General features: G+C 38.5%; 1 protein-coding gene across 1 annotated transcript; it reads left to right on the top strand.

The window, feature by feature from the left end:
- The first annotated feature begins 9,484 nt into the window (after positions 1–9,484).
- On the top strand, positions 9,485–16,888 carry LOC136263732 (uncharacterized). Its single transcript, XM_066058365.1, has 6 exons — positions 9,485–9,622; positions 12,021–12,496; positions 12,549–12,803; positions 14,610–15,509; positions 15,556–15,688; positions 15,740–16,888. Exons 1-6 carry the CDS (start codon positions 9,586–9,588, stop codon positions 16,663–16,665), a joined length of 2,727 nt encoding a protein of 908 aa, XP_065914437.1. The 5' UTR covers positions 9,485–9,585; the 3' UTR covers positions 16,666–16,888.
- The last annotated feature ends 114 nt before the right edge of the window (positions 16,889–17,002 follow it).

The raw sequence follows: 17,002 nt of genomic DNA on the forward strand, positions 1-17,002 counted from the left end.
CGATAAATTGACAAATTTTTGTGGTCTGTGTGGTTGACGTAGTGATAATGCACCTATCAAAATCAAGCCCCACCTGCCCCAGGTCGGGCAGAGGTGGGGATTCGCAAATGTTAGATGATAAATTCCCCACCCTTGGGGACAACTTCGAGTTACAAATCCCCTACTAATTCGTATTATTTATCCCGGGGAATCACTAACAATATGGCCAAGTATGGCTATTTGTGTCGCAAATGCCCCTACCCTGGGGACGAGTTTGGGTGACGAATCCCCTACAAATCCCCACCCGCTGCCCGACCTGGGGTAGGTGGGGCGTGACATTGATAGGTGCATAAAGTACCGGTATTATACTAGGGATTTTTATTAGGTGGGGGAGGGACTTAAATGTCTACGGGCTGCAAAGCAGGGTGTGTGGCTCACAACATGGATTATGGGTCATAGCTACCAATGTAATTTTTTAGTTTTTCAACATTGTCATATTGACCTCCGCCCCCTTTGCTGACGATACACCCACCATTGCAGGGGCGGATCTAGGATTTATAAAAGGGGGGGCTAACTCAAGGTACTAATCTCTTGGGTAGAGGTAGCGAAGCACACTCAGTTCCCAGCATGCTTAGGGGGGTCTGGGGGCATACCCCCCCCCCCCCCCCCCCCCAGGAAAATTTTGAAAAATAGATGCTAAAACACTGCAATTTGGAGACATTTCCACATAAAATTCATAATATTTTCTGCCTGTAGATATTTTATATACTGCCATTAGATTATAGGTATGGCTCTCTGAAGCATTTTGCTAATGGGTAGGTACAGACAACCAAGTACATGATGTACCCCTCTCACAATTGCACAACACTGAATAGGTGCATGTTAGAATAATAATGTTGAAAGTGGAAAATTTTGAAATTTGAACAATACAAGATTGAATCTGAGAGCATTTTCAATGGAAATTGTGAACCTGAATTAAGTATTGTCATACATATTAACTACACAAGTAGATGAATGAAGCCCTTTAAACAGACCAATTCATTCATTGCATGTATAGGTGCAGGCAGATTTGGAAAAATTCCATAACAGAACCAACTACATGTTTCCAGTGAATGTTCTATTATTTATTTTTAATATATATATTAGAGTAGTTAGCTGACTGCTCTATTAGAGTATCTCGATCTTGTAAACCTCCTATGCTGATTCGGGTCCTTGTTGCATAAATTTTAGCATAAATCTACTGATAATACCTTGGAAAGACGTTTATAAGGTGGTTTTATGAGTATTTGTATTATTAGTGATCATATAATTACGCTAAGACAAAATTTCATTCATAATACTCAGCATATTGATCAAGTAAAGCCTAAATATGAAGGGGGGGGGGGGGGGGGGGGGGGCAAAGCCCCTCCCCCCCCTGGATCCGCCCCTGCATTGGGTACTACTGGTACTATTTCTGTTCTGCATAATGTTCGCTACCCCCAGAAACTAAATTCCAGCCAGGAATCAGCCCTTGGTCTTCTGACTCCTCTCTACAGTAATAGCTAGCTATTTCCCTTCAGCTTGATCTTTCAAACATAGCCCAATGAGTAAACAAATGGCTTTCAGTCTAAACTTGCTGGAATGAGAATTTCCAACAAATATATTTATATAGCTACCATCTCACCAATGGCAGATTTACAGGGTGCATGGGGTGCTGAAGCACCCTTTTACTGTAGCTAGTGGAAACTACAGGTGCAGTTGTACCTAAAAACATGGGCAATGAAAGATGCAACTGAAGATCAAGAAGGAAAGAGTTCTAGGAATTAACATGAGGGAGTCAATTATTTTATATTTCCAGCTGCAGTAAAGCTACTAAACAACTGCTTAAAACAAAAGACTCTTATGGAACAGTCATGATCAGCAACTCTAATAGAACAACACTCTTCCAAGCAATGGTCAGTGTGTGAACTGAAATTGAACTTCTTCATCTGTGCATGCACGTGCACTGCAATCTCACCATTATACCAAACATCCTGAAATAGTTACCAATTGTTTATGTGCTGTGAATCAGAAGACATCATTTCTCAGCTTTTGAAAGGCAGCTGGCAAATAATTTCTTTTGGCTAATGTTTAGAAAGTAATTTCAGTTGTAGCTACAAATTGGCTGTGTCTTTTATATGACAGCTAATTGCTCAGTATCTGTAGGTCTGGGGGCATGCTCCTCAAGGAAACTTTTGCAAATTAGCTTTCTGAGATTGAATTTGGTACTAATTTTGACTGAACTTTATTTAGTAAGCATAATATTATAATAATTATTGTGCCGTTGAACCACTTTAACTAAACGAAATCATGAGCGCATACTTTATATGCTAACCATGCAGTTGCCACTTGTTTAGTCCCCATCTAGCTTAGTACCCACTTCTCTTTGAAATATTTTAGATCCGCTCCTGTAGACACATCAATTATTTCACAATGTACTAGTATGCAGTACATTGCCTCTGTGTTCTCAATGACTTTAAACTCAGTGGTAATAACAAGCAATTTGTTTCAGCTATGGCTCTACTTTCATCAATCTCTCTACAAAATCTATATTTATCACAAATGTATATCGTCTGTCATGCAATGAAAGGTATAATTTGGCATCACATTTTAACAAGTTAATTAATTAATGCCTCAGGGAGTTATGACAAAAATGGCCATAAATTAATTGTCACTAAGTATAAAGCTCAAATCTGCAATGGCACTATATGTAAATGGAAAGGTTTCATGCATGGTTTTATGGAAAAGTAGCCCATGATTCAAGTCCTCCAACACAACTTTACACTAAACTAATGATTGTAGTCTGTATAATTTCTTGTATATATTTATAACTAAATTCTAAATGTATAAATCAGTCAATTCATTGCCATTACCATGAACATGTTTTAGTTACATGTTTCTGACTCCCTGTATTCATAGGCTTTAAGCCTTCTCACAGGTATATAGTGGTTCATAATAGATCCTAATAGAACACTCACCAAAATGCTATCTTAGAAAGCATGCACATTTCCAACCTCAAAAAAATTTTTGGAAGTTGGAAGAGTATAGGTTCAGTAGTAAATGTATAGTCAAATAGAACCAATAACAGTCCATTTTGAAGAACCAAAATGCATGCTATGCACTGAAGCCACTCTGCTTATCTTATAGCATGTCATTGACCTATGTAGCTTCTCTTATCTGGGTGGTCTGGTACATACCACTGTCTGTATCTCAAAAATGTCCACATGCTAATATGCTAAAGTAACTAACTTAAATATAAGTGATGTGGTTATTGCTATATCAGTTAGTGCCATAATGAGCGGAGAACTACAGAGCAGTCATAGTCATTCCCCTGGACATTGTCTGGACAGCCCAATGTGCATGGCTTGTAGCTAGTCTATTGATCATAATGAAGATGAAAGCAGCCTAAAGGTTGCTGTTCACCTGTTGAATGGCTTGTTTATTCTACTACAGTGGAACTGGGCAATCTGGTACATAGTACTGTCCGTATCTTAGAAATGTCCGTAACTAATTAAGAAATATGTGTTAATATGCTAAAATAACTGACTTAAATATAAGTAATGTTGTTATAATATTGCTATCAGTTAGGGCTATAAAGTTTATTGGGCAGATGAGAAAGTAACTTAGCCCTGATCACAAATTGTCTATGGTACTGAGGCAGTTACAAAGCATTATTTTCCTTTGATTCTATATATAAAGCTGCTTAAAGTTTTGCATTGTGGGTTTGAGTTTAGTATTTACTCTAATACATTGGCTTGGTCAGGCTAAGCATTCTCTTGAAGGAATGAGTTAGTTCAGCTACTAGGCATCATGTTTTTGCAATGTGGGGAGCATTTTTCTATGCAGCACATTTCAGCCACATGACAAGATGGTTCAGACATTCTCAACCTATACTCCAAAGTACTTATCTTAACACCTTAAGATACTTTAGGCATTCACAAAGTGATTGTTTGGTTAGAAATGGTATCACTACAAGCAACAAAACCACAACCATTTTTTGTGCCCACAACTTAAACCTACAATCAGTATTTACAAACCTAGCCTCTGTACAAAAGCAGTGAATGCAGGTTTTTCTTCCTTCACCTATTAGGTGAGCAGACCTGAGTGGTATTTATTACTATATATGCCCAAGCCCAAGAACCATACATATATCAGGCAAATCCCTCTTAGCCATGGTATAACTATTAAATAGTTCTAGCAACTGTTAGTTTTAGTTATAATATACAATATTATTGTAATTCACTTTATTTTCGTGCAAAAAATTTTGTGTAAAACTATTTTTACATGATGTACATGAATGACTGCTCTGTTAGGAATCTTATGTAAAAAATTTTGAGTAAGAAATTTTTGTACAAGTTTTAGCATACAAAATTATTTTGCAACAAACAAAAAAACAAACAAAACAAAAAAGGGGAAAATTACGGTATCCCATGTAGTCACCTGTAATGTTAGTTAGTTTTAGACATCCCAAGCTAAATAGCAGATCCCTATTAAGTAAAAAAGATCCAGCACATGAAATTGTAATACATCTCTATTCAGATTCATGGATTATATTACAAACTAACTTGTTTGACTGTTTCCTTTTTAGTAATCCACTAGCTATCTTAATTTTTACACCTCAAACCCCAAATCTTGCTATTGGCCCACTACTCACAAAATCTTTAACTTTAAATGGTGGAGTGCTCAACCTTGTTAGTACAAGTTTGCAATCAATTTTGATAGACTAGCACACACACATTGTTATAAAACTTTAATAAAAAATTTATTCTTGTAATGATCTAAACCTCTTCTCGACATCTCCAGTGTAAACATGAGGCAGCCATAGTTTTTGTAATGTGTTGTTGTACTACAAGGTTGGAACTACATAGATGTTGAGCAGTTTCTGGACCAATGTCGTCATACATCCACAGCTTGACTAGAGATTTGTTGTTCTTCATTGTAGCAGCAATGGCATCACAAGCTTCATCAGTGATGAGATTGCTGTTAATGTGAAGCCCCATCAGTTTGTTCCCTTTTGCTAGCGCAGTGAAGAGAATTTTGGCTGAAGATGATGTTAAGCTGGTGATCTCCATGTAAAGTGCCCTCAGCTTAGAAGAAGGAATGATCTTGGATATATATGGCAATATGACAAGTTAAGCTTTTCCCACTCCTTGTGTGGTGAGCAGGTAAGGAAGAGTGCAAGACACTCAACATCATAAATGGTTAGCTTAAGCTTTTTGAGATCAATGATGTTATCATTGAAAGATGTTCTATTTTGTTTACAAGTGTAAAAGACTACATTGTTGGCCTCATGCATGGAAGCAGCTGACAAGTTGAAGACTCTTCAGTTGATTCTTCAAAAATATTTTAGTGATAGCAACTGTCCAGAGAGAAAATGTTTAAAAGTAGATCGCTGTCCTTTGGAAAGTGTGATGCACATTGCAAACATGTTAGAATAAAGATTGCTCCAAAACTTTGCTTCAAGTGTTGCAACTCTGTTTGGTGGAAGCTGAGTGATATGGTAAGTGGCCAAGAACTCCTGAACAGAAAAATGGACAAAGTTAAATGTCATCATTTTTCCAGTGACCCCAAAGTGCTGAACGGCCTGCATCAGTCCAAAGCCATTGAGCGCACCTAGAATAGTTGTGATATCTGGACAAGCTGGTTTGATCTCTTGCAAGGTAAAGATTAGCTTGTTATTATTAAGACCCTCAAGTGATAATTTGGATAACACTATTGTATTATAGGGCTCGGGGAGTTTGGCTAGATTGCCGTGATGGTGTTATGACCAGACTTGGCAAGCAAGATGTCGACAGATGGTAAGACGAATGAAGTAATTGTAGAGCTGTGTAAAACTGTTAGGAAGGGAAATTCCCTGTTTGTACAGATTAATCAAGATCACTTTATTGAAGGGGATGAAACACAGGCCATTGATAGTCGGATTACCTTCAAGGTATTCAGTGAGTTCTTTGAGTGCATGTGGCAATGCTTGTTTTATGAAATTTATGTTTCAGTGAAACCCAAGATATCTACTCTAAGTGTTGCCTGTTTGCAGAGATTCTCTGAGGCATGTGGATGAGATGACACCATCAAGCTACATTTTGGTAGAACATATCATTCAAGAATTTTTGAGATCAAACTATTTTTCTGAAGTTCTACTGGAAATTCATCGTAGCCATCCAAAGGAAAACAATATCTTCGCCACTATTTTGAAAAAGGTAATCATCACAAGTCTCAATGATCTGTGATGCTTTTCTGTACCCTACACAGAACAACTGGAGGAGGTCATGGACTGATGTAGTTTGCTGTACAATGGGATCACGCAGACAGACAAGGAGAACAAACTTGAACACTTTTAATATTTGTTTATCACCCCACCGATATGCAATTTCTTTTAGTAAAACAGATTTGCCAATACCCGGAGAAAAAGATAAATTGTGGCTCATCATTCTTTTCTAGTGGGTCTAGGATTTGCTCAACCTCTTTAGTAACAGTGCTAGTATCAAGGACCTCATGTAATGGCTGATAGTTAGGATGACATTTGGGACCACTACCTAGTGAAGCAATGTCACCTGTTTGTGTCAGTTTAGTGATGGCCATGGCTTGTTATAAGTTGTGATGTCCTTCATAATGAATTAGTACGAGAGGTGTGAAATTATTTGGCTGGTCTGGTGGCCAAGTGTCATAGTCAACCCTGAACCGTGCTTGTACATTAAGCTGGCCCACCATGTTGACTCCTATCAACAACACATAAAAATACATAATAATAATAAATACATAAAGTGCATAAACATACAAAAAGTACAAGAGTACATAATGCACTCTTGATAAAAATAGCCCACACAATAATGTAGAGTGGATTTAGGATTTTAAAAAGAGGAAAGGGAGGGCTAACTCAAGTCACTAGGAGCGTTATGTGTAGGTGTGTAAAGTATGCTGAAGCTATGGGGGTCTGGGGACATGCCCAGGAAAACTTGAAAAAATAATGTAGATGTCAAAATACTTAAATTTCCACATAAATTTAATGCATACTTAAGATTCCAACATTATTGTGGTGAAATTAAGGACCATTTGATCATGTAGTTATCTCAGTCCCTTCAACTAAAATTAAATGACGTAAAGCTACAGTATCCTATTAGCTAGCTACCCACCACTAATATATCAGACTTTGCTGGCAATGGATACTTTGCTTGACAGGGTGGCTGGTTAGAATCATTTTATACACATTACCATAATGCACAAAGAATGTCAAAAGGTCTAGGAGCATGCTCCTCCCACAGAAAATTTAAGTGCTTTGAGATTGAATTTGAGAGGATTTGTTACATGTGTACTTGATGGATAGAGTATTCCTTTAAGGCAATGAAACCTTATTGGTAATGACTGATCTATCTTTAAGCATTGGCAGTGGAGAGGGGGGCTAGGGGGCTGAAGCCCCCTTGGTCTGCTAAGGGGGCCTAACCACTCAGAATGACTACAATGATGATTTGTGAACCAGAGGTTGTTGACCAAGCAGTGTATTCACCTCTTTCCATTGAGTAGCTGCAAATTGAGGAAAACGACAAGTAGCTTTTAAGATACTCTATCATAGTCTTCAAACTATTTTTAAGGTACTAGTCTTGTAGCGGTCGACATCAGTAGGAGTAGAAGAATGCTCAGCAACATGTTTTGCTTTATACTTGGCCATAACAGCAGTGAGAATTTCAGTCGTCAACCATGGTGTTTGCCTCTTAAAGAAAGTACTTATATACAATTAATCTTTTTATGGAGCATATTCATCTATGCAGGTACAGAGCATACTACAGAAGAACTCCCACATATTATTACCATCATCAAAAGTGTTCAACACTGACCATGCATGGCACACTAGAGAGGTGTGAATGGACATCGTCCCAATTGCAGAATGTACAAATGAGATGGAACTGAAGTATATTGAGAAAGGACGTTAAAATCAACAATCTGAACTTGATGGCCACTTACACTAATAGCTTAGACACAGTTGTGAGCAATGCACATGGTCAATAAGCATTGAAGACAATGGGGACATTGAGGGGAAATCAAGGCAGGTGTTTGGGTGATATTTTATCATGGACCATACCCACACCTTCATCATCTGTACTGTGTGATTCTATTGTATTGGTGATGACATAGTTATGATAAGACAAGTTCATAAGTTGTATCATATCTATAGCATAATTATTGATTTAGGCCTGAGTCAAATATGCTCAAAAATTTTGTCCAAAATGCTTTCAGGAATTTCCCAAAAAATTTTCACCTATTATGCTTTACAAAGTGACTGTTCTATTAGAGAGTATCGATCTAAGGAGCTATACACAATGCATTTGAGTGCTTTAGTGCAGTTTCCACTGACTACTCTATTAGGGAGTATCAATCTATTTTCCACTCCATAATTTGAAATATCCACCTATAATATGCTAGCATTATGCTGGCATAGCACTCCAGCCTATGCAGTTGCTATGGCTGTGCTTAGGAAAATAGTGGCTTGAAAATCAGCCAATCTTATAATGAAATAATGGAAATGGACTGTCTACCAGCATGGAAATATACCTGAGTGGAGGACAGGAAACAGAGAATTTATCTTATTATGCTGACATATATTTACTGCGTCAAATATGCCAGCATAATAAAAAGCACAATAAAGCTTGTATCTTCATCATTTAAGCAGCAGGTATAAAAAAAAATGCAAGTTTGTGCTGACTCAAAAGCACACTGACATGTGAATCAAGGCTGCTGTTCAGTATGCAAGAGGAACCAAAAAATAACGGAATATTTTAGAGCTGACAGTAAACAGATGTGGGTGGTGGATGGGAAACAGAATTTATGATTTGGAGTGGCCTAAAAGTGAAGAGGGGCTTCACTCCCACTCCCCATCCTCGATCCACCTCTGCTACTCTACCTTGATCAGTGATCAATGCCTGACATGGACAAGTCAATGGTCCATTGACTTGTCCATGTCAGGCTTGGAGGTCACTATAGCTAGTGAAGACAATAATACATGTATTATTGTTTACCTACGCGTGCTGTATACACACACAATATATATAGCTAGTCACCTTTACAGGAGCTTGATCACTGGACACTGCAGGTCACTCGATAAATTTTAAACAACATCTCCCAACTAGCAGAGGGAGCCACTCCTCCAACACAACATCATAACAAGGCCTTGCTTTATCACGATTATAACATTTTACAGTTTTATGATGTCAAGTGTTCCACTGGGCAGACCCAGTAGTGTTCCTGTCATTCTCCAATGAGCTGCATATTGTGGAGTTATTAGGCTATGAAGATCCTTCAGTAGTGGAGTACTGGTAGCTGTATATTCACATTATTTTATTTCTAACACCCTACCAGTGACACTCTTCTTCAACTGATCTATTCCTCAGTCATGTCACGTTACGCGTATACGGGACTAACACATCAACCACACTTCCAAATGTTGTGAGTGCTCGGAAGTCATCTCCATATATGGATTTTACTGAATTCCTAAATAAAGTGGTGTTATCCGGATAATCTCCGGAACAGTTATGGAGTATAATCGCGATCACTGTCCAAAGGCGGGTGTGTAGAAGTTTATGTCAGTACTGGTAGACGATGACAACAGAATTCTCAGCTGGACCCAGACGATACGGTAACTGATACACTCAGTGTCTCGCCATCTTGTATAGATAATACCGTTATAAACGACTGTTTATATCAAGGGTTACATAGTGTTGGTATTTCACGGCTACACACTCGCTATAAGGGGAATGGAGGGGACCAGATCTTAATACTTTGGGGGCTTCCCTAGGTGATGAACTTTTAGAAGAAAAGGTTAGGGAGAACCCCTTCAATCATGGAGCGGGATCCAGTAAAGGGTGTGGCCCCTTGTAAACTGCTCAGAGTCTGGTCCCTCACATATTTCGTTACTATCACAATATAAACAATAAGCCATGCTTGGTTCTCGATCCACCAATCTTATTTGGACCACAAAATAGTTATCATACATGTTGCAAGGACAGCATTTTACATGTTACTTGTCATTATGATCATAGTGTCAGTAGGTATATTATCTATGTTATGATGAATTTATGTCCTCTGTCAAGAACTTTTACTTAAATAAGCTGTATTTTGTATATACAGTATGTACAAAATCCAAATATATATAATTATATTACTTTATTTAACACTTTCACACCTCAAATCCAAGGAGCCGTCCGGGCTACATTTCATATGTAACTGGGCTGCTTTTTGTATTTAGCCAGGCTACATACGAAATGTAGCCGGACTACAACTGGGCAGTGATTATATAGATGTTGCGGCCAAAATCGATTGTGGGGATCGATTAATACTCGCGTGATTATGATGCACGACTTGGATTTCACCATGAAAACCACTCAGATGGAGAGTGTTTTGTTTACATGTGTAACGTAGTTGCCTAGTGGTGTGTTTTGTACTGTGTTTATTGTTGTGTGTGTACTCTGGTAGGGAAGAATGACTTTTGCCGACTAACATGAGGTTAAAATAAAAATCAAATCACTTGGATGGGTTGTATTCTGTTATTGCATCCTATATCCTGTAGTCTTTCAGAAAGGGTCTTGCCCACAGTATGCACTTATCAATAGTGCTTATCTGTTAGAGAGTTTCAACTATCCAGGAGAAAGTGAGACTATGCTGCTTACACTGTTGTAGATATTTTTGTCTCTTTTATAAGGTAAGGGGGTTTCCCATCGACCACCTGCGTCTGTTTACTGTCAACACTAAAATGTTCCATTATTCCATATTCTTCTATTATTTTGTGATTTTCTTTACAGACAGAGAAAACTATTCTTGTAAGGGTGCCAGCTCACATGTCAGTGTGCTATACACAAATTCACATAGCTAGCATGGTCTGGGTGGTAATTACAGGGCTGTTTACTGTATATCTATTAAGCGTTACCTTTGTAATAACAAACAAGTTTAAAAGATGTACTTCTGGTCTGCTTTACTCTACCAAGTAACCTCACATAGTATTTTTTTGTTAGTTCTGTAATACGAATTGCCAAGAGTAAGTAAGAGCTATTGAATGGCATATTGTTATGCAAATAAAATAGTAATCTGAGATGTACATGGCAACAGTTCTTTGTCTGCCAGTTTTCAACAAAGTATTCAACAATTATTATTCACAAATAAAACTTGTAAGTTATGTAACTATAACTTGATTGCTCAAGGAGCTGTAGCACAAATGAATTTATTACCACTATCTTTGAGATCTGCTTACCAGTGGCCTTTTGTTAACTATATAATGACATAGCTTTGTCAATATTTGTGAGATTACTCAATTAGCTATACATCCTGGCCACATTACTATAGTACTGTTATTGGATGGAGTATAATTACAGGGGCATACCTAGGAGAAGTTTTCAGAGTTTCAGGAAACCCCTTTGGATTTATATACTACTTGGAACATAAGAGGCTTCAAAATTTAAAATAAATCAGGGAGATCCCCTATGAATCAGATATAAACTTTTATCTAAGCCTGTATCTAAGTTTAGTTTTTCACATGATATTTATTATGTTAGTACTATTCTGAACCGTAACTTAAGTGAAAATGGTTGTGATAACAGTCAGGTAATGTTTTAGTATTAACTGCAATGGAAACAATATGTCTCTGAAATTAGCTACCAAATTTCATCAATCTTTGCAATATTGAACCTTTTCAGCATCTGACAGCATGAGATCTAATATCTAAAATATTATTGGAAACTCCAGAAATTGCTAGAACCATCCCCGTTGGTGGTAAGTACTTGGAGATGGAGGTTAGTGAGGTGATTTCTGCTCTGTCTACCATTACATGATGCACTTGTTACTATAGCACAATTTAGCTGATGTATTTGATATAGAGACTTTGGTGCCCAGGGTATAGTACCAACTATATTGCTACCCTTATAGTTATTTTGCTTCCCTCCACATCCTGCCAAATATTTATAACACTAGTATATGTATATTTATACATGTATTATATTGATAATGTTCAGTAGCAAGTTGTAAATAAAGTTGGCTATTTACAGGCGAAGTTACAGCTAGTCAGCAGCAGCAGCAACCCAAATGGGCCATCACTTTAGTGGACTGTGATGGATATGACAGTAGTAACTCAGAGAAATCACAAGCAGAAAACACTCCTGTGAAGATCAAAGTGTTTAAGGGTAGCCTAGTGCAAGAAGCTGGTGGTATAAGGTCAACAAGATTAGCTACTGATAAGCCACAGCCACTAAATTATAAGGACATAACAAACCCCACTGTGTGGTGTACATTATATGGAGATGAAGTCCTTCCTATTAGTGAGCACCAGAAGGAGTTATTGCTGGGTGTGGAAGATTGTGTCACCAGATACTTGATGATAAACAAATTGAACTGGGTTAAGGGGCTACGTACTGGACGTGACGTGTTTGTGTTAATGCCAGACCAAACATACTGCAAAGCTGTAGTCCGTTATATTGGCAATGTAGAAGAAGCAGTCGGGATAAGATTTGGCCTTGAGTTATTGGTTAGTTTATAGTTGTTACCATGGTGACATTGTATCTGTATATACTCTATAGGAGCGTAAAGGTGAAGGGTGTGGTCATGGCATGTTATGGGGTCACCGATACTTCAAGTGTGCCATAAATTGTGGAATGTTTGTTGCCATGGACCAACTGGCAGACACCAGACCACTAAAGAGAAGTGATATTAGTAGAGTAAAGCAGTTAGGGGACAGGGTGACATGTTATGATGTTGATGGTCTAGAGGTGAAGGGAACTGTTCGATGGATCGGTGAAGATAGAACAGAACAACCAGTGTATGGAATTGAAATGGTATGAAATGACAAATGTACCATACATGTCCAGGTGTATGTTGTGAACTTGTGTACAGTGATATGAAGAACCTTGGTATTTCTTCTTCAGTTTAAAAACTAGAAAAGGTCACATCTTGCCTGAGTAAAAGAATAAAACAAAAGAAGCACGGTAGCATAATTAAACCATCCATAACATTGTCTCAAGCCCCATGCATGTTTAATATACCTAGGTTATGTGAACCTCATAAACTTTGAATTCTCAGGTTGAGTTAAATAGGTACCCTTTAGCACTTAGGAATGCCTTACCATGTTTTCCATTCCAAACTCATTGCAGTTGGTGTACAACTTACAAATACACATTATAGAACAGTTGACAATGCTCGTGTTAGCTAACATAGCAACCACAACATGTTCTCTAACGGGAATCACTGCATGCATTGTAAGTTTTGAAATATCATTTTGATATCAAAGATATGACTATGGCCTCTTGTCGCAAGTAAAACCGGCTGTTTTTGCACATTCCTCAAATTCCATTTAATTGCTTCTCTGTTATCCATAATAACAAAGGAGTGGACAGCCAAAGTTTCAGCTTTTTGTGATGAATGGCCTTGGAGTTATAGTGCTAGACGTTTGGAACAGGAATAAACTCGATTTGTACAGCAAATAAATTAGACACTTATTTAATCGATCATGACTGAAACAAGCTATGAAGACTGGGCAGTCTGTTCACCATGAACTGGAACATCGATCAATATAATAATTATAGTGTTTTTCCTGTACATCTCCGTGTGGACAAAGAAGAAGGTCATTCCAACAATGAAATGATGATGGTTAATGTCTACCGCATCATAAAAAGTGTCCATAACTCACGTGCCGTACACTGTACAAACACGCAACAAAGATTTTCTTACTCATCATGAACAGGAGAATCTGGTGGTGTATAGGTTTGTTGATTTGAGCTTTGTTTCAGTACATACCAAAGCAATTAAAATGTGCATAATTTTTATTTAGCATGTGTATTTTACCCAGTTTGTTTTATAGCAACATAGAATTTTGCAAAAACAACCAGTTTTCGCTCAGCTGGTCACAATGCTTAATGTTCAAGGATGAAAATTTTGCAGATAGCCAAAATCCTTTGAAAATTTGTACATATATGGTACTTTAATAGAGCATTCATGTATTCTAATCTAGCAGTCAGGTGTCATGTATAAAATTGCTATACAATGAAACCTGTGTATTAAAGACACTTTGGGATTGGCCAAAAGTGTCCTGATCATCAAGTGTGAAGCTGGAATCTGCAAATAATTACATATTTCTTATCATTTACGATAGGACGGTTGAGAGATAGTTGAACAATGATAAACCCTAATGAAAAACGAGAAGTCACAATTGTTAAGTACTGACTGAATGCAGAGGAAATCCTGGATCCCAGGCTGTGTGGCTCCTCTGGCACTTGCCTAGACTACAAGCTGTCTGTGGATCAAGTCACTGCCTGGTCTGGGATTTTTTCCGCATTCAGCATAGTTTTCAGGTTCATGCTGCTGACTCCCTGTGCTTCAGGCTAACTTGTTGCCTCCCTGCAGGTCCCTAGAGGGATAGTTGAATAACAATGAATGATTTATGTAGCTACACATGTGCATGGGTTTCCTATGTCCTTACTGACATTTTCTCAAATACCACTGGAAGACTGTAGCAATGTGTTTCTGTGTTGCATCACTTGCGTGTTTAGTTGAGGAAACAATGATCATATTGATCACTGCACCCTTACCCTTTTACAAGTAACAATATTGCACCCTCACGCTAGCTTAAATTTGTCATTTTACAGGATAAAATTGTAGACTGTAGCAAGTTTGAAGCTAATTTGAAGGAAATGGATCACCACTTGTTTACAACAGCTAGTGACCACTCCAAGCTATTCCTCCCATCCTATTGTGTTATAAATGAAATTGCTAACCAGTATGGTACAGCACCTGTGGAAGATGATGACAAACTTGAGAGAGGGATTGTTGAGAGTGGAATTCGACGGAAAAGAATTCAACAATCTAAACAAAAACTACAATTACAAGATGATGCTGAAATTGATGAAACCATGTTGGATCCAGTGAGGCAGAGGAAGATTTTAGATGACATGAAGAGTGGAAGAAAGATGACAAGATCACAGTCAGTGGCAGCAACAGAACATGCTCATCCTCAGCCATACTCAATGTCACAATCATCTTCACCACATCACACACTTGATCGAGGTGACTCTGACCCTACCAATACTCATTCCTACGATCGACACAACTCTTACCACAGTGTCCATCATCTTTGTCAATATGACCCCCCAGCTGAAGTTATCCCATCCCAACATCTTACCTATTATTCATCACCTAGCAACTCAGCCAATATAGGGTACTTCCCCACTGCATCACATGATCACCAGGCTACAAGTCATGTCTCCTCTCATCTAATGATGAGATCTCCTTCACAGCAACACTACACACTTACAGACTGTGAAACAGCTAGTAACACAACTCCAGCTGTTAACAACACATCATCCTTGGATACTGTTATATCTGTTGGAGATCAAGTCACTTCTTCCTATGATGACCTACCACCAGAATCAGATGGACCAGCGGCTGTGGTAATAGGCAGTAGAGTAAAATATGGTGATCCTCCTTTGTATGGAGTAGTGCAATGGATAGGACGGTTGAACAATGATCCAATGGCTGGAGTAGAACTGGTCAGTGTTAGTAATAATAGTGATGTGATATTGTTTGGTTGTGTAGGAAGAGGAAGTAGACTGGGCTGGTGATGGCACTTTCAATGGAGTGTTATATTTCTCATCACCAAAGGGAAAGGGTGTGTTTGTATCACTGTCAGGATTACAGGTTGACGACAGACTGACCATCCCCAGCACAGGTAACATGCATAGCTAGAGTACAAATAGCTGACATGAATTACGTGTTTTAGTGGAGCCAGTAGACATCATTGAGCCTGGGGTTCGTGAAGAGCTTGCTGAAGTGAAGGGTCAACTACATCAGTTACAGAGACAACATGTGATGCTACAAGATCAATTCGTTACTCTACAACATCAGATCACCAGCCTCTATAATATGGTAGTGACCAGTAGGATGTGGCTGGTGTCCTGTGATGAGATAGAAATTAGAGAGGAGATTGACAGAGGAGCTTGGGCCACACTACACAGAGCCAAGTTCAGAGGAGCTACTGTGGCAGCCAAGTGTCTGCACAGTCTCATCAGTACTCCAGAAACTAGAGAGTTGTTTAAGAAAGAGATGGAGATGTGTCTCCTCTGTCAGCATCAAAATATCGTCACCTTCCTGGGTGCTACTCTTGATGACAATCCAGTGATGTTGATGGAACTAATGGACGTGTCTCTTCGCAAGGCACTCACTAATAATTACATTGACAATCACCACATCTTTGGGGTAAGCATTGACGTTGCTAGGGCACTGTTGTTCCTACACAGCTGGCTACCTCACCCAATAATTCATGGTGATGTGAACAGTGCTAATGTGTTATTAATGAGAGATTACCCTAATCAACAATGGCTAGCTAAGCTTGCTGACTTTGGTTGTGCTAGATTACAGCAATTAACTGCTAGTAGAGTTAGTTCTGGAGCTGCTGCTTATGCTGCTCCTGAGGTTAATGACCAGCGTCAGCACTCGACTAAACTGGACGTGTACAGTTATGGAGTTGTACTACTAGAAATGCTAACTAAGACATTTCCTTTCCAAAAGGTGGATAAGTTGTTAGAGACAGTAGGTAGACAGTTTCCACAACACCACCAGTTGATCAGTGAATGTGTTAGGCAACAACCAACTACCCGACCATCAATTGATAATGTTCTTGAGAGGTTGAATACACTACCTAGATAACTTCTCTGCAGAGTAGCATTGCTCCTTTTTTTGTAGAAAAGGAGAGTACAGTTTAAAACTGACTACACTCTTTATTACGGAAAATGTCTCAGAGCCGGTACACTGCAACTATTTATGACAATTGTGTTTTTGTTATTTCAGTAACTCATGTAGATAAAACTGCACCTGTGCAAGTACTGTAACCATAGATTAACCTCTCTAGCTATATATTAAAATAAAATTACTATCATTGTATATCTGGTTGGGTTGGGCTAATTATAAGCTAATCCTGTGCTCTCAGTCACAGTAGCAAATTATCCCTTACTGAAGCACACACGTGCCCCGGCATAGCTACGTA

Source organism: Dysidea avara, chromosome 8 (genome assembly GCF_963678975.1).
Source record: "Dysidea avara chromosome 8, odDysAvar1.4, whole genome shotgun sequence".
NCBI classification, from domain to species: Eukaryota; Metazoa; Porifera; class Demospongiae; order Dictyoceratida; family Dysideidae; genus Dysidea; species Dysidea avara.